The 27048-nt window shown below is 41.0% G+C and overlaps 1 protein-coding gene and 1 long non-coding RNA gene across 15 annotated transcripts in view; one reads left to right on the top strand and one right to left on the bottom strand.

Moving 5' to 3' along the window:
* LOC104601685 (glutamate receptor 2.7-like) overlaps window positions 1-18216 on the bottom strand; it is a 44356-nt gene extending 26140 nt beyond the window's left edge. For 4 of the 14 annotated variants that reach the window (XM_088892692.1, XM_088892693.1, XM_088892703.1 and 1 more), the window contains exons 1-2: window positions 16134-16759; window positions 13717-15032 (exon numbers count right to left, since the gene is read on the bottom strand). In XM_088892692.1, coding sequence (XP_088748818.1) covers window positions 13717-15032; window positions 16134-16389 — 1572 coding nt within the window. In that variant the 5' untranslated portion in view covers window positions 16390-16759. The other 10 variants (XM_088892697.1, XM_088892705.1, XM_088892694.1 and 7 more) reach the window with 10 other exon arrangements.
* A 326-nt stretch (window positions 18217-18542) lies between these two features.
* Window positions 18543-23937, top strand: LOC104601603 (uncharacterized). Its single transcript, XR_016079297.1, has 2 exons — window positions 18543-22650; window positions 23138-23937. It is a non-coding gene; the product is annotated as an uncharacterized LOC104601603 (long non-coding RNA).
* Window positions 23938-27048: the final 3111 nt, after the last annotated feature.

The raw sequence follows: 27048 nt of genomic DNA, 5'->3' as shown, positions 1-27048 counted from the left end.
GCCTAGCTTTATCTTATGCATTCTCATGCTGAAGTACCCAAAATTGTAAAACAATTTCATGAATTTATGCTTAGCCAAATTGATATCCACATCAAGATATTCTAATCAGATATTGCTAAAGAATGTTTTGAGAATGATAGTGTTTCATACTTTGAAATGTTTGGGGTTATACATCAAAGTTCTTGTCCTCATACTCCAGAACAGAATGGGGTAGCAAAGAGAGAACCGACATGTTGTTGAAGTAGCCAAGAGCATCTTTTTTGCCTCCTATGTTCCAATGAAATTTTGGTGTGATGCAACGATAACAACTACCTACTTTATTAACCACATGCCTTCTCGATTCTTGGGGTTCAAATCTCCCTTTGTTGTCCTGTTTCCTGAGAATGAATTATTTCCTATTCCCTTGTGTGTCTTTGGGTGCACGTGTTATGTTCATGTCCCAAGCTCTTAGAGACAAAAGTTTGAACCGAAGACCTGGAAGTACATTTTCTTAGGGTATGCCTCTACACAAAAGGGCTATTGCCATTTTGATTCCACTAGTGGAAATTGTTTAGTATCCATGGATGTTACCTTTGTAGAGTCACTTCCATTTTATGGTCATTCTTCTAAAGGGGAGCACTCCAGTGAAGTGTTTTCTTCACCACTTCCTCTGCCTTCTCCTTTTGATCCTGAGGTTGAGTCTCCTGTGGTTCCTTCTGTTCCAATGGCAGAGCTTTTGTCTCCTAGTTCTACCACTCCTATTGCTCCTCCTACTAGTCCTCCAGTTTTTAATACTCATTCTTTTGTTCAAACTTCAAAGGTGGTATTAGAGACAAAGACTACAACATGATTAGATTCTTCCCTCATCTATAATTGAGCCTCAAACACTCTCATTCCCTGAAGAGAGGACAAATCCTTCACCCTGCTCCAGAACCTCCCTTCCTAGACTTGGAGCTACCTATTGCCGTGAAAAAAGGTAAGAGGAAATGTACAACACATTGTATTTTCAAACACCTCCCATACAACCTGTTATCCCTATATTATTATTCTTTATTAGCCTCCATTTCTTCTCAGCCTATACCCAAGTCAATTACAAAGGCCTTGTCTAAGCCAAAATGGAGGTAGGTTATGAGAAATAAAATAGAAGCACTTCATAAAAAACATACTTGGGATATTGTGGATTTGTCTCATGGAAAGGAACCAGTGGGATGTAAGTGGGTGTTCACTATCAATCAAGTATCATATTGATGGCACCATTGAGAGGTATAAGGCTTGGCTAGTAGCCAAGGGTTAAACTCAAATATATAGAGTTGATTATATGGAGACTTTCTCACCAGTTGCAAAAATGACCACAGTGAGAGTTTTGTTATCCTTAGCAATAAGTTATGATTGGCCCTTATATCAATTTGATGTAAAGAATACTTCCTTAAATGGAGACTTGACTAAAGAGGTTTATATGTCACTTCCACCGGGTATGATAAGGAAATAAAGGGCAAGGTATGCAAGTTGAAGAAATCTCTTTATGGCCTCAAGCAATCCCCATGAGCTTGGTTTGATAGATTCAGAGCTGCACTTGTTGAGTTTGGCTATACATGGACATAGTCCAACCATACCTTGCTTGTGAAGAGGAAAGACACTCAAGTTACCTTCCTCATTGTTTATGTTGATGACATTGTCATTACAAGGAGTGATACAGAGGAAGTTCAGGCACTTAAGACATTCCTTAACTCAGAATTTGAAATTAAGGATTTAGGGGAATTGAGATATTTTCTGGGAATCAAAGTTGCTTGGTGTAAAGAAGGCATCTTTATCACCCAACGGAAGTATGTGTTAAATCTTCTCACGGAGATTGAAAAACTTGGTGCCAAACCTATTTCTACACCTATTGATGCTAACCATAAACTCTCAAATGATGATGGTGAGCTTTTGGCAGACAGGGGAGTGTTCCAAAGACTATTAGGGAAGTCACTATACCTTTGCATGACATGACTAGATATCTCATATGTTGTTAGTGTGATTAGCCAATTTATGAATGCCCATAGAGACATACATATGGCTGCTTCTGTGTTACTTGAAGGGAACTCCAAGAAAGGGTATCCTATTCTCTAGGCATTGAAACATGAAGCTAGATGCTTACATAGATGCCGATTGGGAGGAGATCTACATCTAGTTACTATGCCTTGGTTGCAGGGAACATCGTCTCCTGGAAAAGTAAGAAATAGTCAGTAGTAGACAGATCTTCAGCTAAAACAAAGTACAACACAATGGCACACGGAGTTTCAAAGTTGTTAGGCTCAAGTCACTTCTAGAGGAGATGGGTATTACACATGATAAGCCCTTAATGCTTTATTGTGATAATTGTAGAGAACACTGATGTGGGCCCCACGGCTATGGTCCCCACTGTGTTCGTATGACAGCACATCTAATCTTTGTTAGTTCTGTCGGTGTTAGTTGGTAGTTATTTTAGACAGCTTGTTATTTCAGTTTATTATTGTTTTATTTGCCATGTAAGCATTAAGGGCAATTCTGCCCTTTCCTACAATTAGTGAACATAACATATAAATATTGAGAGAGTGGCGGCGGCAGATTCATTCCATCTGTCCCTCCTTTTCAAAACCCTTGTGTACTTTTGTTTTCTTCTTCTTCTTCTCTCTCTTTCCTTCTACTTTTCTCAATCTAAAATCCTTTGGAATCCAAGACCGACTGTAGTCTTGATCGACTACTTGGTATCAGAGCCTATCTAGGGTTTCTCATGTGTGTCTAGTCCAGTCGACCACATGAGAACTGTCTAGGGCTGGAAGCTTACAAAGGATTGTTCGTTGGCTGATTCTTGGAGGTTACCAGAAAGGTTTCGCAGCTGTCCGAAGGCTTGTAGAGGCTTGGAGAGTGTTTTGGTAATCAGGAAGAATCAGAGAAGGTTAGGGTTCGGGCCACGACTGAAGGTAGCGATCAGATTTTTCTGGGTAAGTTTTTATTTTTCCCTTGAGATTGTTGTCAGTCAAGATAAGTTGGACCTATCTGGGAGGAGCGGCCAAACTCTCCTTTATTTTCCTAGAGGCGATCAGTTTTTTTAGGGTTTGTCATTAACCCTACGGCCAGACTTGACTTGACTATTTATGTTCTCACAAAGGTTTCCCTAATCCTACGATTAAAACCCTAATTCTACTTCAGCATTACAGGTTGTTTTCTAAGTGGTTGCTAGACCTGTTTCGGCTTCCGAGCCTGTTTTGGGGGTGAGTACTGTTATCAGACTGATTATATTCTGACTGCCGATTGGTTTCAGATCAGATCTGAACGATTTCATACAGATTTATGACTGTGATCAGTTATTTAACTGTTGTTTTCTATTACAGTAGCCCTAATAGTTCTTAACTACTGATTCTTAACCAAGAATGGAGTTCAAAAATCAGGGGGAAGGTGTCTTTGGGAACAGCAGTTCTGGTAATATGTCTAAGACTGCATTTCAGATTACAACTGTGAGATTTGATGGATCCAATTACTTGGAATGGGCCCAATCAGCCATAATGGCTATTGGGGGAAGGGGAAAACTTAGCTACCTATTGGGAGATGTGAAAGAAACCTTCCAAGGAGGACCCAATGTATACCAAGTGGGTTCAGGAGAACTACTTGGTTATGACATGGCTATGCAACTCTATGCAGCCACATATCAGCCAAAATTACTTGTGGGCAAAGACAGCCAAGGAGATATGGGATGTCATGAAAGAGACCTACTCCCAACCCCTTAATGTTGCTAGAGCCTATGAACTGAAGTGTGAAGTAAATAACCTCAAACAAGGAGAGAAATCAGTCTCTGTTTATTTCTCTACCTTGAAATCTCTATGGCATGAAATTGACCATTTGGAGACTCTTGAGTGGAAAAGTCCAAAAGATGCAAAGACCCATAGAAAGCAAGTCGAGACCAATAGGGTGTTTGAATTTCTGGTTGGTGGCCCAAATTCTGATTATGACATTGTGAGACAACAGATACTGACAAGAGATAGTGTGACCTTATCTCAAGCCTACTCCCTAGTGCATAGTGAAGAGACTAGAAGAAAGGTTATGATGCAGCATCAGCCCTTCCCCCCAGCCCTAGCAGCAGTTAAACCTACGTCTAGGGGTGATATAGAAAGGGACATGAAGAAGGAAGATAAGCAAGATCTAGTATGTGAACATTGTAAGAAACCCAAGCATAAGAAAGATACATGTTGGAAGCTGCACCCTCATTTAGTCCCAGCAAAACTAAGGAATAAAAGGGATAATGCTCATATGGCTATGAATACCGATTCTACATCCTCATCGAGCACAAAAGGCACGCCCCTAGATACCTTAGTTGTTGTTCGGGCTGACCTAATACAGTTGGAAAAGAAGGTTGGGAATTCAGCTCAGTCACCATCAGCCCCTACCACATCAGCATTTGCTCATTCAGGTACTTGGGCCTCAGCTTACCATGCTTCAGCTCCAGGTAACACTGAACATTATTGGGTAATAGACTCAGGTGCATCTTACCATATGACTAGCTTGCCATCACTGTTCACTACTTATCACTTATCTTCTGGTAGAGATAAAGTATCCATTGTTGATGGCTCCCTTGTTCCCATTTCTGGCAAGGGTGACATCAAGTTATCTAATACTATCTCCTTATCCTCAGTCTTGCATGTTCCTAAACTTGATACTAATTTGCTTTCAGTCAGTAGTATTACAAAACATCAGAACTGTTCAGTAACCTTTTTCCCTGACCGATGTGTTTTTTAGGACTTGGAGACGAGGAAGGTGATTGGGATTGGCCGTGAGACGAACGGGATCTATCTTCTTGGGGAGAGTTCTCATTGGAAAGAGCCTGTGGATAAGAAGTCTTTTGTCTCTCAGTCTGTGAGTCCGGTTATGCTCTGGCATAATCGATTAGGTCATTTATCTTTTCAGTCTTTGAAGAGTTTGTTTCCTACTTTATTTGAGTCTGTTGAGATGTCAAATTTGAGATGTGAGAGTTGTGAGCTTGCCAAACATTGTAGAACATCTTATTCCTTGAATAATAAAAGTAGTAATTCTTTTGATATTGTGCACACCGATGTTTGGGGCCCGTATCACATCCCTTCTATGGGGGGGGTATAGATATTTTCTATTGTTTGTTGATGACTATACCCGTTTTTCTTGGGTCTACCTAATGCGTTCTCGAGATGAGGTTCCCGCTCTGACCCAAAACTTTCATCAGATGATTTTAACCCAGTTTGGGGTCAAAATCAAAATCCTCAGATCTGATAATGCAAAAAAATACTTTGCCAAGCCACTGGCCTCTTATCTACTCGATCATGGGGTTATTCACCAGAGCACTTGTCCTCATACACCACAGCAGAATGGGGTTGCCGAGAGGAAGAATAGGCACATTTTGGAGGTGGCTAGAAGCATTATGTTTACCTCCAATGTGCCTATCCGTTTCTGGGGTGATGCTATTCTCACGGCAGTGTATCTCATTAATCGGGTTCCCTCACGGGTTCTTGACATGAAGCCTCTGTTTACCCTTCTCTATCCAGACAAGGAGTTGTTTACTGTTCCTCTTAAAACCTTTGGTTGCACCTGCTTTGTTCAGATTCTTGGACCTCATCATTCCAAATTTAACCCTAAGGCCTCCAAATGCATTTTTCTCAGTTATGCACAATCTCAAAAGAGTTATTGCTGCTATGATCCTGTTTCGGGGAGGAGATTTGTTTCGATGGATGTCACCTTCTTTGAGGAGGTACCCTATTATCCTAGGGCTTCTCCTTAGGGGGAGAGTAGTGAGAATTTAGGTCTTTTTCCTCAGGGGGAGCGCAGTGAGAGTGGGGTTAACTCATCGGAGGTTCCTTTACCCATTCCATTGAGTGATGAGGGCTGTAATGGTGAGGGTTGTCAGAGGGATCAGGAGTTGAAAGTCTATCACAAGCGATGGAGGCAGGTTGATTTCGATCATCAGCAATCCAGGCCAGCCCCAGTTCCTTCTGCGGATCCAGATCCAGGTACTACAGTCCCCTTATCAGGTCCAGGACCCACTGAGATACCTTCCACTGTTGCTACTTCCCTTCCTTCGGATGACCTTAACCTCCCTATTGCGGTCCGTAAAGGGAAACGGCGTTGCACCACATCCACAGCTCACTGCATTTCCCAGTTTCTATCCTATGATCGTCTGTCTCCTTCTTACAGGTCCTTTCTTACTTCCATTGTTGATATTCCTATCCCCAGAACAGTGCAAGAAGCTTTGTCAGTTCCTGAGTGGAAAGATGCAATAAAGTTGAAATGGATGCCCTTTTGAAAAATAATACTTGGAAGCTAGTTGACTTACCCAAAGGAAAGAAACCGGTTGGATGTAGATGGGTATTTACTGTAAAACATAATGTTGATGGCTCCATTGAAAGGTACAAAGCCTGGTTGGTTGCAAAAGGATTTATTCAGAATTATGGTATAGACTACTTGGAGACTTTTGCCCCAGTAGCCAAGATGACCACTATTCGAGTTCTATTAGCCCTTGTAGCAAGTTACTCTTGGCCCTTGTTCCAGATGGACGTTAAAAATGCCTTTCTGAATGGAGACTTACAGGAAGAAGTCTACATGCAGTTGCCCCCTGGATTTTATGATGCAGAGACAGGTAAGAAGGTTTGCCGACTGAATGCATTGTATGGACTAAAGCAGTCCCCTAGAGCTTGGTTTGATAGATTCAGACTAGCCCTTGGAAAATTCGGCTATGTACAGGCCCAGTCAGATCATACATTGTTCGTTAAAAGAGTGAACTCTTCCTTGACCTTGCTTGCTGTACATGTGGATGATATTGTAGTGGCAGGGAATAATAATAGTGAGATTGAGTCCCTCAAACAGCTCCTTCATCAAGAGTTTGAGGTGAAAGATCTTGGTGTACTGCGATATTTTTTGGGTATTGAGGTTGCTAGATCTAAATAGGGAATCTTTATTTCTCAAAGGAAGTATATTCTAGATCTGTTGGCGGAAACTGGAAAGTTAGGTGTCAAGCCTGCAGATACACCCATTGAACAGAACACAAGATCAGTGCAGAGGGTGGAGAGCCTCTTGAAGACAAAGCTATGTTCCAACGGTTGGTTGGAAAGCTCCTATATCTCTGTCTCACACGGCCAGACATCAGTTATGCAGTCAATGTTGTCAGCCAGTACATGCATTCCCCTAGAACTACTCATCTTCTTGCAGTTGAGAGAATATTAGCATACTTGAAGAGATGTCCAGGTAGAGGTATATTGTTCAAGAATAATAATCACATGAAGGTGGAGGTCTATACAGATGTTGATTGGGCTGGGAGTGTTGATGACAGGAGGTCTACCTCTGGATATTGTGCCATTGTAGGAGGTAATCTTGGAGGAGTAAGAAACAAAGTGTTGTTTCTCGCTCTAGTGCCGAAGCTGAATACAGATCAATGGCTAATGGAGTGGCTGAAATCACTACTTGAAGAGTGGGTATTGATTATGAGAAGCCCTTGATGTTGTATTGCGATAATCAGGCGGCTATTAATATAGCTCACAATCCGGTGCAGCATGACAGAAATAAACATATTGAAGTTGATCAACATTTTGTCAAAGAAAAGGTCTCATCACAAGAAGTGTGTCTCCCGTATATCACCTCCAACATGCATCTCGCAGATCTTCTCACCAAGGCTGTTCCAAGGAAGAAGTTAGAGGCAGACCTATGCAAGTTGGGAATGACAAATATCTATTCCCAACTTGAGGAGGAGTGTAGAAAACACTGATGTGAGCCCCATGGCTGTGGTCCCCACTTTGTTCGTATGACAGCACATGTAATCTTTGTTAGTTCTGTCAGTGTTAGTTGGTAGTTATTTTAGACAACTTGTTATTTCAGTTTATTATTGTTTTATTTGCCATGTAATCATTAAGGGCAATTCTGCCCTTTCCTACAATTAGTGAACATAACATATAAATATTGAGAGAGTGGCGGCGACAGATTCATTCGATCTGTCCCTTCTTTTCAAAACCCTTGTGTACTTCTGCTTTCTTCTTCTTCTCTCTCTTTCCTTCTACTTTTCTCAATCTGAAATCCTTTGGAATCCAAGACTAACTGTAGTCTTGATCGACTATTATAATCAAGCTACGATCAACATAGCTCACAACCCAGTTCAGCATGACAGGACAACATATTGAAATTGACTGGCATTTTATAAGAAAAAGGGTAGCTTCCAGAGAAGTTTTCCTTCCTTTAATTGCCTCATAGCAACAGTTAGCATATGCTTTCACCAAGGGTGTCCCCAAGGAAAAGTTACAACATTGTGCAAGCAAGCTGGGCACGATTGATGTCTATGCTCAGCTTGAGGGGGAGTGTAGAGATAATGGATTGAATGGGCCTTAATTTCTTTGTTTTTCTTTAAGTTATGTTCATGACTTGTGTTAGTAGGTAGTAGGCTTAGCTATGGGCCAATTTTCTCTTTTTTTATTGTTGTCTTTAGTGATGGATGCCCTACTAAGGGCATTCTTGTAATTGTCCTTATTTTTTACAACAAAAGAATAAAAGAGATCATTAGGGGCTGAAGAGAGGTTTTGAACTACTCTCTTCTTCTTCCTTTTCTTCCATCTTCTTCCTCCATCACTTCTCTCTCTTCAATCTCTTTTCTTCCATTACTTTTCTTTTAAATCAGATTATTGTAGGTGTGATTTACAACTTGACCAAAACCTTTCTCTTGGATTTGTTCTTCATGTACCTCAATTACATAAAAATTTGTTGTCTGTTAGTTCTTTTACAAAGTCCTATAATTTCTCTTGGATCTACCCATTGTGTTTTCTAGGACCTGAGCACGAGGAAGATGATTGAAAGTGGGCATGAAGTTGATACCTCTTTGGTGGACCTTCAGAGCATGGATATCGAGCCAAATTGAGTTTTGTTCTGATGAGAAAATGAGTCTTTTGAAATTATGGTACTGTCATCTTGGACATATGTCTTTTGGTTCTATAAAAATTTTGTTTCCAGACTTGTTTAATCCGGTGTCAAAAATGAACCCTAAATGTAAAGTTTGCCATTTGTCCAAACAATGTAAAACCACATATTTTGCGATTAGTAAAAGAAGTAATATTGCTTTCCATTTGGTTCATATTGATGTTTAGGGCCCATATGCTATCCCTTGCATGGGTGGGTATAAATACTTTATTCTCTTCATTGATGACTATAGTCGGTATACATGGCTCTACTTAATGAAAAGTCAGGATAAGGTTCATATGATTGTCTAAAATTTCATGAATATGGTAAAGATGCAGCTTGAGAAAAGAATTAACAAGATTTGACAATGCCAAGGAATACTTTGAAAACCATTTGCATGGGTTCCTTAAAGATGGGGAAATTATTCACCAAAGTTCATGCAGTCATACTCCACAAAAAAATGGAGTTATTGGAAGGAAGAACAGGTATGTGGTTGACGTAGCTTGAGGTTTACTATTTCAAATTCATGTTCCCACCTGATTTTAGGGTGATGCTGTTGAGATAGTTGTGTATCTCAATAATAGGCTTCCATCAAGGGTCCTTAACCTTCGGTCTCCTCATCAGCTTCTCTTCCCTGATGAACCCCTCTTTAATCTACCCTTTGGGATCTTCGGTTGTATTTGTTTTGATCATGATACGAATCCTACCCAACATAAGTTTGATCCTAAATCAATTAAATGTGTTTTCCTTGGTTACTCTTCAGTCTAGAAAGGCTATAGATGTTTTAATCCTCTCTCGGACAAGAGATATATTTCTAAGGATGTTACCTTTCTGGAGTCCTCTTTTCTCCAGTCATCTCATCCTTCTCTTCAGGGGGAAAATGCAAGTGAAGATCAAACTCCCTTTTGTCTTCCGATTCCTGTCCTTGTTCCTCCTTTTCCTCCCTCTCTTCCTTATAATGATGGTATTCCTTCCCCTCCTCCTCCTCCTCCTCCTCCTCTTCCTCCTATGTATCAACCTCGGTCCTAGCAGCAGTTTTTCGTCAAGCACAATAAGAGGGTGGCTCTTAAATGATGGTATTCCTTCCCCTCCTCCTCCTCCTCCTCCTCCTCTTCCTCCTATGTATCAACCTCGGTCCTAGCAGCAGTTTTTCGTCAAGCACAATAAGAGGGTGGCTCTTAAAAATGAATGCCCATCACAATCAAATCTCTCAAATTCAGGTACTCTTGAACCTCCTAATAATTCTGTTGTTAATCCTGACCTTGATCATTCTATTGCCAACCAAAAAAGAAAGAGGACATACAGCACATATCCTATTACTAACTATGTATCTTATGATGGTCTTTCACCCTTTTGTTGTGCTTGTATTTCTGCTATTTCTTCTTCTTCCATCCTCCGTAGTGTTACAGAGACAATGCAGCCCCCTCATTGAAAAAAAAAAAAAAACTATGAACCAAGAGATGGAGGCCCTAATAAAGAACCAAACTTGGGAGATTGTTCCTTGTTCCACTGATAAGATTCTTGTCGGGTGTAAGTGGGTTTACACTATTAAGCACAAGGCAAATGGCTCAATCGAGAGCTTATGGCCAAAGGATACACTTAGACTTAGGCATTGATTATTTGGAAACCTTTGCTCTAGTTGCTAAAATGAACTCTATTCGTGTGATCATGTCTCTTGCTGCCTACTACTCACTCTTGGCCTTTATATCAAATGAGTGAAAAGAATGCCTTCCTTTAATGGGGACTTGCAAGAAGAAGTTTATATGGACTTACCACTTAGAGTAAGATTTCCTAATAGTGAAAGAATTGCTTAAAGAAGTCCCTGTATGGGCTCAAGCAATCCCTTAAAGTCTGGTTTGACAAATTTAGAAATGCTATCTTAAAGATTGGATTCTCTTGATCTCAAGAAGATCACAACTTGTTCATAAGAAGAGTTGATGGCAGAGTAACAATGTTGATAGTATATGTTGACAACATTATTGTGGTTGGTGATGACATCTTAGGTATCTCTTAGTTAAAATTCTTCGTTGCTTCAAAATTTAAGATTAAGGATTTTGGTGATTTCAAATACTTTTGGCATTGAAGTTGCAAGATCCAAGAAGGGGATTTTTTTTGTCACAAAGGTAGTATGTTCTTGACTTGCTCCATGAAGTTGGTAAAGTTAGGGTGTAAGCATGTACAAACTCCAATTGATCCCAACCACAAGTTTAGTGCTACTATAGTTGGAGTGGGTCATCTCTTGTGTAGTTGGAGCGATTAGCCAATATATGCATGAACCCAAAACATCCTATATGCAAACAGTCAATAGAATTTTATCTTATCTAAAAGGATGCCCTGATAAAGGGATGTTGTATTCCAATCATGGCCATCTAAACATTGAAGCTTACACAGATGCTAATTGGGCAAGGTTCATTGATGATAGAAGATCTACATTTGGTTATTGTGCCTTGGTTGGAGGCAATATGGTTTCTTGGAGAAGTAAGAAATAATTTGTTGTTGCTTGTTCTAGTGTTGAAGCAAAGTACAGGGTGATGGCTCATGAAGTGTCTAAACTACGCTGGTTGAAGACCTTATTAACTGAGATGGACATCCAAGCAAATACACCAATGAGATTTTATTGTGACAACCAAGTAACCATAAATATTGCTTACAATCCTGTTCAACATGAATGTACAAAGCATATTGAGGTGGACAAACACTTTATTAGAGAAAGAATTTCTAGTAGAGATATTTGCCTTCCATTTGTAAGGTCGAAAGACCAACTAGCTGATTGCCTCACTAAGGGTGTTCACCATCCAAAGTTTGTCAAAAGCCTTGTCAAACTACACATGATTGACATATATGCTCATCTTGAGGGGGAGTGTTGAAAATGCTTGGACAATGGTGTTTTAGTCTTGCCATCATCTTTTGTATTCGGGCACCCAAGTATGGGCTTTCTTGTAATTTTTTCTTCAAAATATAAGTAGCTTTTTGAGGGTGTGAATAGTAACACACACTCCTCTCTTCAATACATCCTTCTTCCTCTCTTTCTCCTTCTTCTTCTTCTCTCTTCTCTACTTCTACAAACCCTAGAACAACTAGTTTTTATGCCAACTAGAGAACAGTGTGGGAAGTCCAATTGGACCTTTATAATCCTCACTATCTGGTATAGGACTTACTACAATTGTGTCCTTACAGTTACTTGAGAAATTGCAAATCTTGCTTCCACATCTGCAATCAATGCATTCCTTGGATGGACCAAATGGCTAGTATCCCTTTTTTATTTCATTCCTATCAATAGTGTTTGGGCAAGAAGAAAGTATCCATTGCTGATAGAGTGATTGATAGGTCTTTGGCTCCTATCTCATGGGAAGGGAAATATTATACTTGATATCCTAACTATTTTCAAGTTCCAAAGCTGTATACCAATTTCTGTATGTTCGTATCCTAACAAAAAGTTCGAATTGCCTAGTAGCCTTTTAACTTGATTGATCTATTTTTTAGGATTTGATATCAAATAGGTTAAGAAATACGCTATTAAGGGTATATGTTACACATATCAGGGGTAAATTTGTTATTGTACAAACCTCTTCGTAATGAACAATAGAAGAGATTAGGCATCTGTGTGCCTCTCAATTTTTCTTTCCCACTCTTTGTTCTTCTCTATTTCTCTTCTTCTTAAAAGCAAATAATAATCTAAATCCAACCAAACAACCATAGTTGTCAAGGCGACGCCTAGATGACGAGGCGCCCTTTGAGGCTCGCCTCGCCTAATCACCAAGCAGTTTTCTACTTCCTACTATAAAATACTTTTTTATTCATTCTTTTTTGAGATTATAATTATAAAATAGACATTTTTAAACAAAAATAATAATTTTGTGTGTTTATATACTAATTTCTTTTTATTATTTTCTTATTTATTAGGGTTTAATCAACACAAACATTGCTAAATTCTTCTACTACTACCAATACTTTTTATTTTCTTATTTTCCTATAACAAAAATAAGGGTTCAGCCCCTATATTTTTTTAATTTTATTTTCCTTCTTCCTTTTCTTTCATGAATATGTTGATTTTTCTATGCTTTAATATGAAATTTATACTTTTCTTATGAAAATCATGAATAATTATTAAAGAAATATGGTTCTGGTACCTACGGAACTACCCTAGGATTTATGTTTTTAACATAAAAAAAATCCATCGCCTAGGCGACAAGGCGCCCCCCAGTCGCCTAGCCTCGCCTTGGCGCCTTAAAAACTATGCAAACAACTTCAACAAATAACTACAACTCTGTTTTTTTTCTGCTTTTTGGGAAGTCAGATCTCTAGGACCCTTTCCTAGGATATAAATAGTTTCTCGAAACATCTCCAATAATCCCTAAAAACCAGGAAAAATCTCTGATCTAAATACAGGTTGCTGACTTTAACCATGAATGTGCTTCAAACTCATGAAAAGTGAGGAAAATGTAGTAGCTTTACTGCTTTGATACTAACTTGTGATTTATATTGATGATAAGAAGAACAAAAACAAAGAAAAATATATAAGATCAGTGTAGAATAGAAGAGAAAAAGAAAAAGGAGAAAAGAGATTATATGGAGGAGTCAATTGATTGGGATTTTAGTTCTATCTACAAGTCTGCAGTAAGTAAAAATATATCATCCAACAGATACATAAATATTCAAGAACATAATTGTCTAAAATAGTAGGATCCTAATAATTATGGTGCCTTGTTAGTGAAACACAAAATGTACTTTTTCCCTTTTTTTTTTCTTTGGGGGGGGAGCTAGCTGTGTTAGATCCACTTAGATATTGGGAACACCTTTCCAAGAATCAAGAGTTCAATGTACCTGAAGATAGACTTGGTAAATAAGATCATCGTAACTCCCAGAAAATGGGACAAACTCAAACGGCAAAGCATATGGTAATTCCTTCACTACTGCTTCGAACAAGTCTATGCAAAAGCCAGAGAATTTTGTAGAATTGTTGTAAACATTCTTTTCCATATTCACAAATTCTTTGAATCCCCAAACTGGAACACCAATCCTCAGCTTCTTCCCACTAGTTGGCATTTCCCAGCCTCTAGGCACCTCTGTTGATTTGCCTGGCCAGACAACAGGAGATTTTAGACTTGCCAGGAAAAAAGCATATGTTTTTGTGCTATTCAGGTTTGGTCCTCCGGAAAGATCATTTGATGGGGACCAACATGCAATTTCCTTTTCCTCTCTTCCATTCACATTGATTATCTGTAAACGAGATGGTTGTAATTGTCCATTTATGAAGTGGAATTCACCACCTAGACCTTTGAACTCAGCTTTTAAGATCTCATTAAGAAGCTTTGGACCGACAGGAGATATTCCCAGAGTCAATAGGTTGGTCAAGCCTTTGTCAATAGATGGCCTTTGGAAGTAAGAATTAACCCTTTCTGTCCTCTCTACAGCCACTGCAAGTGCCCAAGCTGCATCATATGCCCACAATCCAAAGATATTTATCTTACCACTTCCCATGGTTTGTCTATTTTCTACATCATTTGTTTTCCATCTGAATATGAAATCATCAAGTTTCCTTGATCTGGGAATGTAAGATCTTACCCCAAGCACTCCTTGCATTGAATCAAGAACTGAGGAGTCCACTGAATCTATTAAATTTGCAAGCCTACTTGTGATAATCCATGCATACCCTCTGGTGATCATTCCCACCTCTTTTGCCTTGAGAAAAAGGCGTGAGCCAAGTGTAGAGTACATGTGCACAATAAATACTCTTGTCTGCATAGTCATCAACTTATAGAGTTCTTTCAGGATTTGATCATCTGTAGCACTAATAGAAATAACACTCTTATATGAGATGCTAATATCTATTTCTTGGAAGGCATCCGTCAGATAAGGTATAATACCACTTCCATAATCAGTATCCTCATATATTAGAGTGGCTGCCCTCCATCCAAATGCTTGAATCATGGTGGAAATTACTTTTACCTGGGAGACTTCATTCTGCACTGCTTGGATGAAATAAGGACTTGGGATTAAGGATGAAAAGAGGCTATTCACAGAGAAAGATATAATTGGCACATGAGTTCTATCTCCAAGATCAACAATGAAATTAGTCAAGGCTGCTGTTTCTGGTCCTATGATTGCCCGCACTTCCAAATTCTGTAGCAGATCGATAGCTGCATTCCATGCACAAGTTAACAGACTGAAACAAAAAGCATGAGAATAGACAAGCTTGAACCAATGTGTTGTACAAGGAAAAGAGATTTTGATGTAATCCAGTAGCATAAGATGACTAGAGAACTGATAATTTGCCATGGATGATTCTAGGACTAGCAAAGACCATGATGAAACAGGGAATTGGGATCATCATGCAATCAAGACCAAGCACAGACCAGCTTCATGATAACATATGCAGTGCAACTGGGCTTGTGGGCTTAGAGGATTTTTCTTTTTTTCTTTTTTTTTTATTGGAGCCTAAGGGGAAAATTCCACCTTATAAATAAAGGAACTTGTACATTTTAACTATACGTTTTCTATGGGAGAAAAGTTTAGATACAGGAATTTTCCAAAGTTGCCATTGCCACAAATGTGGTCTAATTTCCTGACAAGCAAGGTTAAAGTTGTGTATGTTATATAACCTTACGATTGTTTTCCCAAAGTAATATTGGTAGTTTTGTTGTACCAAAGGGAGGTTTTGCTTCTAGTTTTCACTGGAGCTTTGGAAAATGAATTATAGTAGAATCAAATTCCCATACAACTGTACAGGCTGTTAATGGTAATTTCTATGTTTTTACATTACTGTTTAATTCCCCTTGTTGAGAGCATTTTGTACTTGAATAGATGTTAGATTGTAGAATTTGTATGCCTAGGTAGAAAATATGATAAGGCAACCAACAGTGTTGCAGCTAAAGCTAAAGTTTATAACATAGAATCTTACCTAGTTTTATAGGGCCCCTCCAAAGATGATTTAACTTCCTAAATTTAATTGTTTAATATTATTCGATAATTTGCCTAGTAAAAGAAGGTTACATTTTATATTTATTTTAAAAATTCTGAGAATCAAACAGTTGGTTGGTATTACTCATCTAGAAACATTAAATTAGCATATTTAAAAATCATTCTACTCATATGTGGGACCAATGTATTGGGATGAGTCAACCCTGCCAATTACATCTCTTTGGTAGTTAGAAAGTTGGCCAAAGAAACTTTAAAGTTCTAAATTGCTTGGATTAATTCTTATTTTAAGCATTTAGAAAAGATAAGATAATAGTAGGTACCAGCCGACACTGCTCTAATGGAATCTCCCTTTGAGTCCCGTAGATGGAGTACAAGCCTGGTGCTGTAGTTATGGTGAGCTTCATAGAAATCTGAGAGCGCCATGTAAATGCAGTCATGAACAACCTTTCCAACTGTTGAATTCAAATCAAGAATGACGCCGATATGTACTTTGCTGCTAGTTTGGGCTGTCGCCCAATTGGAGCAGAAGTTTACAGAAAGAGAGAAGAGAACAGAGAGGTGTACTAGATTCTTCATCCGTGAGCAAAGAAATTGTATATTTGTATGGTCGACCTCTAAGCTATCTCAGACTATTTAAAAGGAATACTGGGAAAGAATTCAAGGGTTCTAACCTTGAACCAGAGAGTTCCAGCAAGATACAGGGAATTCATGGTCAACATATTGACTTGAAATTTGAAAGTTTTACACCCCCCCCCCCCCCTCAAAAAAAAAAAAAAAGCAGACAAACAAACAACCAAACTTGAACTGGTGAAGCAGAGAGCTCCACCAATTAATATCAGAGAAGGGACAAAGGGAGTTAATTCAGTCAACGTTTTCACATTCACTATTCCATATTTGCAGTCAACTTCTTCCATTATAAATTCATCAAAAAAACTAATTCCATTATTCCAACCTTTAAAAAAAGGGGAAAATTTTCCACTCATTCCAGGAATCCGACCACACTACCGTCCTTCCTGCAATGAGCAAAGATAAATTCGCATCAGGTTGAACACCAGACTGAGAGAAAAATAAATAAATATATAAATAAGCCTTAGAACGTGTCCATCGGTACAGAGACTCGGAATTTTGAACGAAAGACGCTTGCGTCAAGATCGAAGACGTCAATGTGGGGTTCGGCTTCTATCAGGGCAGAGTCCATTCTCGCACCGTTCGCGCAGCATGAGGACACGCCATGCGTCTTTTGATTCGTGTATTTGCTTAGTGCGTGCGCCGTCAGCTTCTCCTTCGTTCCATTCTACTTTCCGCCCGAGACTCGCCGAACTCTGCCCTCGCCAGTCACTCTCACTCTCTCCCTCTTCAACTGGCGGTTTCTGGGTGTCTGGTAAATGAAAAGGAATCAGGAGAACATTTAGTCAAGAAGTAAAACGAGGAGCGTTGCAAGACATAATTGAAACCGGATCGTACGATCAAAAGAAAGACATACACAGAAGGAGATTCCTCCTCTTCCTCCTTGGGACATGGATTCCTTTTCTTAATCTCTGTCATCACTTTCCTCGACTCATCGAGCACTTGGCACGATCTTTGGCAGTAGGAGTCTTCAATCACGTAAACGAATCTGGTGTTGGGTGAAGAAGATCCTCTAAACACATGACCTAGCACACTCGAATTAAAGCTCAGAAGATTCATGAAAAAAATTAAGAATTCAGAGAGAGACAGAGAGACCTTGCGACGCATGGTGAGGAGGGGGTTGCCTGAGCCGTCCATGAGGAGGATCTCTTCCCTATGACCGTCCATATAATTGTCGACCCTAAAAACCAACTTCCCGTCAGAATCGATCACCGTAAACCCATTACAACTGAGCTAGAGTGAGTTTCTCCACACAGTCAGCGATCTACACACATCCTCCCGTTCATACTTTCCTTGTTTTACTTCTTGACCAAATGTTCTCCTGATTCCTTTTCGTTTACCAGACACCCAGAAAAAAATCAAAAGAATGAATTAGGGGATCATTAGAGAAGTAAATAGACAACATAGGGATTTCTTGGCAGCTCATGCAGGTGACAACCTTGCACTCGAGCGCAAACGTTTTCTTTGGCCCCTTCCAACTCCATTGATGCAGATATCTTGTATACTTTGATGGCACTTTTAAAAATGGGCGTGCAGTGGTGCAGGTATGGCATGTATAGCAATCACTCTACAGGTCCAGTAGTGGGTGATGAACCACTGTTGGCTGAATTGTGGGGGTTGTGGCATGCAGTACAATTAGCTATCAAGCTTCATGTGGCTTCTGCTTCTTTCATCGATGATTGTCTCATTATAATCCAAGGTTTTTGAAACCGAAGCGGAAAACGAAGCGGTCAGGGTATGGTTCCTACGTCGAATGGTTCGATCGTTTGTATCGAATGAACGGCTTGTCATAACAAAAAAAATTAAAAAATAGTCAAACCATTGGATGGCTAGACTGTCCGGATCAACGGTTTGTTGATCAAATCAAGGTTTTTGGTGAAATAACAGTTTTGGGGTAAAACGGAATCGGTCACCTAATCGGTTCCCGATTTTTTGATCCGACCATTCAATCCATTACAGTTTTAAAAACCATGTTATGATCCAATCTATTGTGGATGAGAATGCGGAAGTGCATCGGAAGATTAGGTCCTTACTGGTTGATAACTTGCGCTCTATTGTGCCAACTAATAACCTGTTCTCCTTTTCCTAGTCCTTGTACTCATAATGTTTTAGCTCATTCGCTATGTTCTTACTCGTTGTGTTGGTCGAGTCTAAGTTGTGGTTTGAATCTCCTCCTGATGTAATCTCTCTTTATTTTCTATAGAGAAAATTCTCGATTAGTGTTAGATGCTGCGCGATCCGGGCATTCTTATTTGGCGGAAATCTGGTTCCTAGCTGGTGATGGATGGTACCTGAGACGAAGAGGAAGGTGAAGAATTCCCGGGGAGCTCGATCGGCAGGAACACTCCGATGCTTAAGTTAGAACTCTGAGAGAACTAAAGAATACAAAGAGAGAGAGAGAGAGCTAAGAGTGCAGATGGCGTAGCATCATTTGGCGTCGTCTGTGGGAACCGCTTCAAAAAGCCTTCCTCCAATCTCTGCAACTCTCAGAACTCAGCATCCATGGCTTCCTCCAACAATGCCGGACGAGGTACAAACCAAAACACCTCTGAGGAACAACCCCAGCTTCCCATTGTCTGCATTGGACAGTTCACCATTCCCCTCTCTGCGGACGGAGTTCCCAGTCTGAATGTGCCTCGGACAGTGGCACCCATGAACGTTTCACTTCCCTCTACGATCAGAACAACCTTCGCTGAACCCTCCATCATTCCTCTGATGGCCAGCCAAAGCCAGTTTGAGGACCTGATGCAATGCATGCGAGCTATGCAAGCTCAAATGCAGCAGTTCCAGCAGCTTCAACTTTATCAGCAGCAAGTGTTGCACCAAGTTTCCCAGTATCAGTATCAACAACAGTTTCCCCCACTGCCTCAGGCCCAGCAGCCACTCCCTCCTCAGCATCCGACCACGCGGCAAACCAAACCCTGCCAGAACGAACTTCCTTCTCGCCGGGGAGAGACCTCGACATCGTCTCGCGGTGGGAAAGAGAGACCAGCTACCCCTGCCTCGCAGCCTGCAGTCAGGTCGGGGGCCTCCTAGCCAGTTAGGCCTACGTCACCTCAGCATTCGCAGTTCGAGCTCCCACTTGCTGAAAACCAGTTCGAGGTGCTGGCTGCAGACTTGAGGCAAGGCCCCTCAGTTCGCAGCTACCAACAGCAGTCTGAGCCCCTCCTTGGGCCCATCGAGCTCGGTAATACCAAAGCCAGCAGCACCAACGCCGAGCCAGCAAGGAAGCAGCAGAGGCGCCGCCGAGCTCGCCGAGCTCCCACTCACGATCTGCCCAAGCTCCGGGGTAAGGAAGAGGTAAGCTCGGGCGAGGTAAAAGTTACTCCACTTCTTTCAGTTCCTTCTCCTCTGTCGCTGGAACTTCTTGTTGTTCCTATGCCGAAGGACTTCAAGCTTCCCCCACTGGATAAGTATGACGGATCCTTCGACCCGAACGACCATGTGGATGCCTTCCAGTCCCAGATGCACCTAGCAAGGGCCAGTGAATCCTGTATGTGCGTGGCTTTCTCCACCACCTTCAAAGGGGTAGCCCGCACATGGTACCGAAACCTTGCGCCCGGATCGATAAGAAGCTGGGCACAGTTCATACAAGTCTTTGTTTCCCATTTTGTCACCAGCAAGAGATGCCCAAGAACTCAAGAGAGCCTCATTGGCGTAGTCCAGAAGGAAGGGGAGTCCATCTGAAGCTATACCAAGCGGTTCAATGACGCTTGTTTGCAAATACCCGACCTGGACCCCGCAGTTCGGCTCACTACGGCCAAGCGAGTTATCACCCATAAAGAATTCAAGTGGCACGTAGTTGTTAATCAACCCAAGACTGTGACCGAGTTCCTCAAGCTCGCGGGTCAGTTTATAGGGACGGAGGAGGAGATCAACCAGAAAGGTGAACAGGCCCTTGAGAAAAAAAAAGGGAGACAGAGCCCTCAACTCAGAGCGATAGTAAGAAGAAGGACCAAGTTCGAGGGGCAAGGCCAGGACAGCCTTTCCGAGCTCCAGCAGCAGAAAGGACGGACTACACGCCCCTGAACGCGAAGCGGGCCGAGATCCTTATGGCCATCAAGGGCGCCCCGAATGTGAAGTGGCCACCTCGGTTGAAGGCAGACCCTAAGGTAAGGAATAAAAATTTGTATTATAATTTCCATAAAGACCACGGTCATAGTACCGAAAACTGTAAGAACCTCCGCGATGAGATAGAGGAGCTCATCCGTCACGGATACTTGAGGAATTTTGTACAGAATAATAATAATAATAAAGCAGGTCGGCAGGGGGAGCAGAGTAGAAATGCTCCCGAACCCAGCAGGCAGGCATAGCAACCGCAGAGGCAGCCCCCGGAAGAGAGACCAGTTCGGGGGACTATACATGTGATTGTCGGAGGTTCGATTGTCGCGGGCTGCACTTCGGCCGTAGCTCGGACGTCGGCTCGCGAGGCCGCTAGAGAAGAGCAAAATCCTTCGAAGCGGCCAAGGACGGAAGGCCCGATCTTCTTCACAGAGGACGACGCGCGCAGGGTCCACTACCCCCATGATGACGCGCTCGTCATAAAGATAAAGATTAATGACTTTGAAGTGAGGCGGGTCCTCGTCGACTCGGGCAGCTCTTCCATGGGTCCTGCAATAGAGCTCGGCATTAGTAAACTCGAAAGTACTAGCTATTTAAGCAAGGTACTAAGTAAGACAACCTACCCGGTCTCAAGCCGGCTTGTATGAGCTTGCTCTTGGCGATATAATCCTTGTAATTAAACCCGAGCTCAGCCCATGACTGGAGCGTCTCCCTTGTCTTCTTGTCCAGTATGACGCCGGGGTCCTGAATAGCCGCCCTCCAATGAGTGGGGAAGGGCCACCCCGCAGTATTCTGGACTACAAAGTAGTCCTGCTTTCAAGTAAGCTTGTGTAGTAATTTAAAGCCCGGGTGAGGGGATAGGTAGTAGGCCCGCCTGTGCTCGGGGAGAATGCTTGAAGCGCTCTTCTTTATTGACAAGATTGAGCAAAAAATATCTAAGTCTAGGGAGAGGACGTAGTCAAAGCAGAGGGAGATGGTTCCGACCACGTTACGAATGGAGTTCGGGTGGAGCTGGTCTAGGGCGATGTTGAAATGTTTTAAGACCTCTACGATGAGAGGATGAAGAGGAAGGCGGAGCCCGGCTATGAGCTGCTCTCTAAAGATCACGATCTCGTCAGGACCGTGCTCCCAAGGGAAGTTACCCGCGGGCAAGCTATAAGTGTACTCCTTGGGGAGAATGTACTGCCAGATAAGGTACCGGAGTCTCTCCAGGGTCATGATGGAAGGACCGAACTTATCCGACATTCGACCTCGGTGAGAGGTGGACACCAGGTTACCCGAGGCCTTCTGTGCCTCATGAGAAGACTGGACTTCAGTTGGACCACCCTGAGCCGAGGTACCCACCTCGGGCTCATCCAGTTGACTATCGACACTAGACATGGTAATAGAAAAAAACGAACTAGAAGAAATAAGGAAACTGAAAGAAAAGCTAAGGAGACTCACCATGGAAAAGCAACTAAGCACTAACTTAACCATCGGAGTGACCTCGCCGAGTTAGCCACCCCGGGTTCTCTGATCCATCTCTTATAGGTTCCTCAGTTCCCGACATTGCTAGTAGCGAGATCATCTCCACTAGGGAGCAGCCGGATTGCATCACATCAGTGATAATCCCCACTACCTCATATTCCTTCACATTTCTCTCTCTCTCTCTCCCCTTATCTCTCTTCTTCCCCTTCCCCTTTCACTCCTCTTTATTCTTCCTGCTTTCCTATGTTTTCCGTTCCTCTCGGCCACATCGGCCACAGCTCGTTGCAGCCTCTAATTCCGTTCCTTCTTCTCCACCGAGATTTAGTTCTCGACTTCTCTCCAAAATCCAAATATTACCCAAAAAGTCCCCCCTCCCCTCCAACGGCTAGTTAGAAAATTGGGTATTTAAACCAGTGCGAGTGAGTGAATGAAAGAACGAACACATCTCTTCTTTAACTCAGATCTCATTACCCCTTTCTGACACTCTCCACCTGCGCAACTTCCGAGCGAAGGTCCGAGAAGATGGAGCAACAACCCCTATCAGTGGTCCGCCACAACAACGAAGACGATGACGAATTCTATGAGAACATCGAAGCCCCCAAGTTTGTGGATTTCATTGCACCTGATCTATCACGCCTGGACAATCGTTTCTGGTTTTGTTTGCGCGTTGATGAGTTATAGGTCTATCTCTTTTCGTTTTACTACGAATTCCGCTTGGTTTTTGCTCCAGTTCTGCGGATTTCAATGGTTAGGCAGTTAATTTTGTGTAACCTGACATTTTTATCTCCCCTGTTTGTTACCTAGATCGATTTTGTTTTCTTTTTCACTGTCTAGGTTGTTTATTTGTTTCTATTTCCAGATCTGTCATTTGGTTTGCATGCAACTTAAAATGTCTACAAGTTCCATCATTCACCTTCTCCTCTGACTAAAATCTGCTCCTATGTTGCTTTCACTTTGTCTAATCTAAATTAATTTCAACCTCCTTGTTTTTAACCCAAGCTTCTATTGTTCTTCTTATGCTGGTCTTAAATGTTAAACTAAACCTCAATTACTTCTTCTTTTAGTCTCTTATATTGACAACAAAGTTAAGGCTCGAAATTCTGTTCTCTCTTCCTACAGACTCCGTTTGTACTTCTTTTAGTTTCTTACATTGACAACAGTGTTGCAGTTCCGAAGAGTAGGTGGGACCTCGGAGAAATCCCCTATTATGAAGAACCTACATTTAGTGTTAACAAATGTTCAAATCTGTGAAGCAAGCTCCATATCAACTTCTGAGAAGGATTTGGAACAGAAAGATCCTCCCCTTCCTCCAACTTTAAAGGCAAAGGGAGAAAGTGGACATGAAGAAGTCATCATAAGATGCAAACCCCAAGATGGAAAGGACTCTAGAGATCTTTCTATACACCAAACTTCCAATGGCGCAGGAGATAAGGATGCAGTAGAAAGTGATGACAAAGAAAATGATTTATCTTCTGATAATAACAGGTTCAGCCGCTGCAACAAGCTGTGGTGGCTATGGCCGAGTGGAACAGAAAACAGAGGAAAGTGGGAAAGAAAGAGGAAGAGAGAAAGGGGAAGGGGAAGAAGAGAAATCGGGGGAGAGAGAGAAATGTGAAAGAATCCGAGGTAAAGGGGATTACTGCTATTGCTGCGGGGAAGATGAATAGTATTTTTCTTCTTAATTGTCTGAATAATTATTACAAAGGTAATATCGGAATTAAAAAATATTATAGCGGCCTTTTTGGACCGAAGGTTAACCGAAGGGGGTAGTACAGGGGGGTTTTTGTTGCAAAACAAAGTAGAAGGGGGGTCTTTGTCACAGACCCCAATAGTAAGGGGGGGAGGGTCTTTGTAATTTACCCTAATTTAATTTTGTAAATTCAATATGATTGAATGATGTCTAAAAGGGCAAATATGACATTTTGATTATATTAAAAGATTTTCTAACAAGTAGTAAGAGCAATTTTGTAACTTCAAAGTCTCTATTATGGAGACAATAATGATTTTTGATAATTAACTGAGACAACGATGGAACTTGAAGGGAGATTTTTATATTTTACCCAACAGTTGATAAATTTTTGTTCATTTGCTAAACCATAGGGATACTAAGTATTTAACCCTATTATTGTTTTTTTTTTCGCAAGAAAAGAAAACACTGATATTGTTGTGACAAGGGAATTGAAATCTTTTGTACCCATGTGTATGAAAATCTGTTGTAAACGATCAAGATCTAGGGTTTTAGTGCTGCTGGCATTTTCCTTGTACATTCCTGACATACAGCCTCTAGAGATGAAGAAAGAAAAGGATTACCGCACTGATCAAACCATGAACTTTTTGAGTAAATGAATAATCCCTCCATTCTTTCATGGAACGTTAACAACTCTGACTCTGATATGATATTTGTAGCCCCTAAGATGTTTATTGGACCCCGTTGTTTGAAGAGGTTCTTTTCTGGTCAAAGTATTTAAACATGTCAACCAGTCTTTGCCATGTAGGAACCTTAGAGCCAGCATTTGTGAACATATGGTAATATTCATGGAGGAAAGAACCTAAGAATATGATGAGAGAAGACGTTGATACAACTCCTGCAAGGAGGAAGAGGCCCCGGAATCTGTCAAGTGTTAGACTATATTGGGTGCTGGGTTCGTCCAGGTATTGGCACGAAATATTTTGCTTGAACCATTTGTTCTTCATATCTGTTATTTGGGAAGCTTCTCTTAGTCGTATAATTGCCGTTGATACATCTTTCACAAGAGGAGAACCTTTCTGGAACACCTGCAAAAGTAAGTTTGTAACAAATAAGAAACCGGAACACAAGGGTCTGGCCACTCTGTCATGTACACACAAGTATTAATGTTTAATAAGTGATAAGTAGTAAAATTTTGGTTTATATTATATTAAAACTTTAATGAAATTCTTATAATACAGGATCAAGGTTTTGGAAAAAATATTCAAACTATTACAGATGGAAGTGATCCACGAAGCACCATTCCTTATCTTGTTCATGTAAGTTATCTTTTCCTCAGGTGTGATTTTACAGTAATTCCTAATATGTAAGTAATTTCTTCTGACATAATGGGTTGGCAACAAGTTCACACCATGCCATCACCTATGCAAGTAGTTGTTTCAAATTAACTTAGTCTTAAACAAAGATCAATTTTAGTAGACAACATCTAACATGTTCATTACATATTTTCTGTCATAAGCACCACATTGGCTCATATATAACCATTCTAGATCTTTTGTAAACAATTTCCCATACAAGTTGTGTGTATGGATTTGTTTTTTGAATACTCTATAAAATCATATTGCTTCATAATTTGAAGTTGTCTATGTAGACAGAGGTACCCAGAAGTGTGTCTGGCCAAACCATCTCTAGTGGATCAGAAATGAGCCAGATGAAATTTTATATGTGCAAGTGTTTATTTCCTAAGTTGTGTTTTTTTTTTTTTGCATAATTAAAAAAATAAAAACTATCATGTGTAAATGCAAGAATCATCATGGATTGGATCATGTCAAAACAAACAACTGAAAAAGGGGGGAATATCTTAAGCTAGCTTTGTTTTGTAGGGATGTGGTGTTCATGTGTATTTGTTTGGCCATGCTTAGTTGGAACATCTGATGAATGGAGTTGGATGCTCAGTCCACTAGTTGCTTTTGGCTTATGTAAAACAAGACATTTATTTATTTTACAATCAAAACAACCAAGGACAGCATATCCTGGCTTGACCAGGATGCCCCGAGTGTTTGTACATGAACCTAAAGTGACAAATGTTAAGACTTTTAAACATCTGAAACAACTTGTTTGGATTAACATTCTCGTAGAGTTGCAGATATGCAGTTCAAAAGGTGGCTAAAGGAGGCCTGCCGCTAATAAAAATAACCTATAGCGGCAGTAAATTAAAATTGCCGCTAAAGATAGCACTAACTGCCACTAATCGAGGCACAAAAATCGAATGAGGCTTTTTTCCTCCTCGCATAAACCCTTCCCCAATTCCACTTCTTCCCACTTCTCTCTCTCTCTCTCTCTCTCTCTCTCCTATTTCTTTCACTCCTCGCGGAAGCCATGGAGCGTCTTTCAAATATGCACAAGAATGACACTCTCCAAAATTGTTCGAAGAGTCTTCTACAAAGTTTAAAAACCCTAAACCGCAAATCTGAAAAAACAAAATGTCTTGGATTCTCTAGTCTATTTTTATCTGACTTCAAACAAACCTATTGACACATTCGTGGTCGGAGGCTGGATTGATTAGAGAGGTCTATGGAAGTAAAAGGCCCGAGCACTGCAAATTCAGATGAGAGATCGTTTTTGCATTGTTGTTGACTAGCATAGATACGAGTCGAGGCTGCAGATGGTTATTTCTTGTCATCAGTTCAACGGTGGCTTCTATGACTTCGTAATCTTTGTAGAGATTCGATGTCGGCTCCATCTCCATTCTATCGGAAGTGGGGTAAGTTTTTCAGAACATCAGAACAGAGTTACATTCTCCCAATGTTGGAGTATTATGATCTATGCCTCGGGAAATTATGAAGGCACTTCTTGACAAGGAAGAAGTACAGTGAGAAAAGCTCGCTAATTCTCAACTTGGAGGCTTGTGGAGCATGGAAGGATTTCTTAATACATGGTCTTGGAGCCAGAGCATTGGATATCAATACACATGATACATTTGGTAATCAAAATAGAAAAGCTTGCTAATTCCAATGCTCTGACTTCATGTATCCCTTTCTATTTTGATTACCAATGGTGCTCTGTAATAGAATTTTACTAGAATTGAAGCTTGCACAACTTGCTGCAGTTTGTGGTAGTTTAGTTTCAAAAGGAATCAAAGTTCATCCTTGGAAAAATAACTTCTTTGCCCTTCGAGGATTGAGCTTTGGATGTTTTGCAGGCTTTTGCATGCAAGGGTGTCTTCGCTGGAGATTGCCCAGAGGTCACGACCGAGGCGAGAGGTGGATGGGGAGGGAGGGTGTAACTGCAGCAACACGACCGAGGCGAGAACTGTGTCACGGACCAAAGCACGGCTGCCCAAAGGTCAGTCTGTTGGGAAGGAGACATGTTGCCTAGTAGTGTGATGAGGC

This window comes from Nelumbo nucifera, chromosome 8, assembly GCF_055504915.1.
Source record: "Nelumbo nucifera cultivar China Antique chromosome 8, China Antique-T2T, whole genome shotgun sequence".
Lineage (NCBI taxonomy): Eukaryota > Viridiplantae > Streptophyta > Magnoliopsida > Proteales > Nelumbonaceae > Nelumbo > Nelumbo nucifera.
The sequence above is the reverse complement of the archived record's forward strand: the minus strand, read 5'-3'. Positions and strand labels throughout refer to the sequence as shown.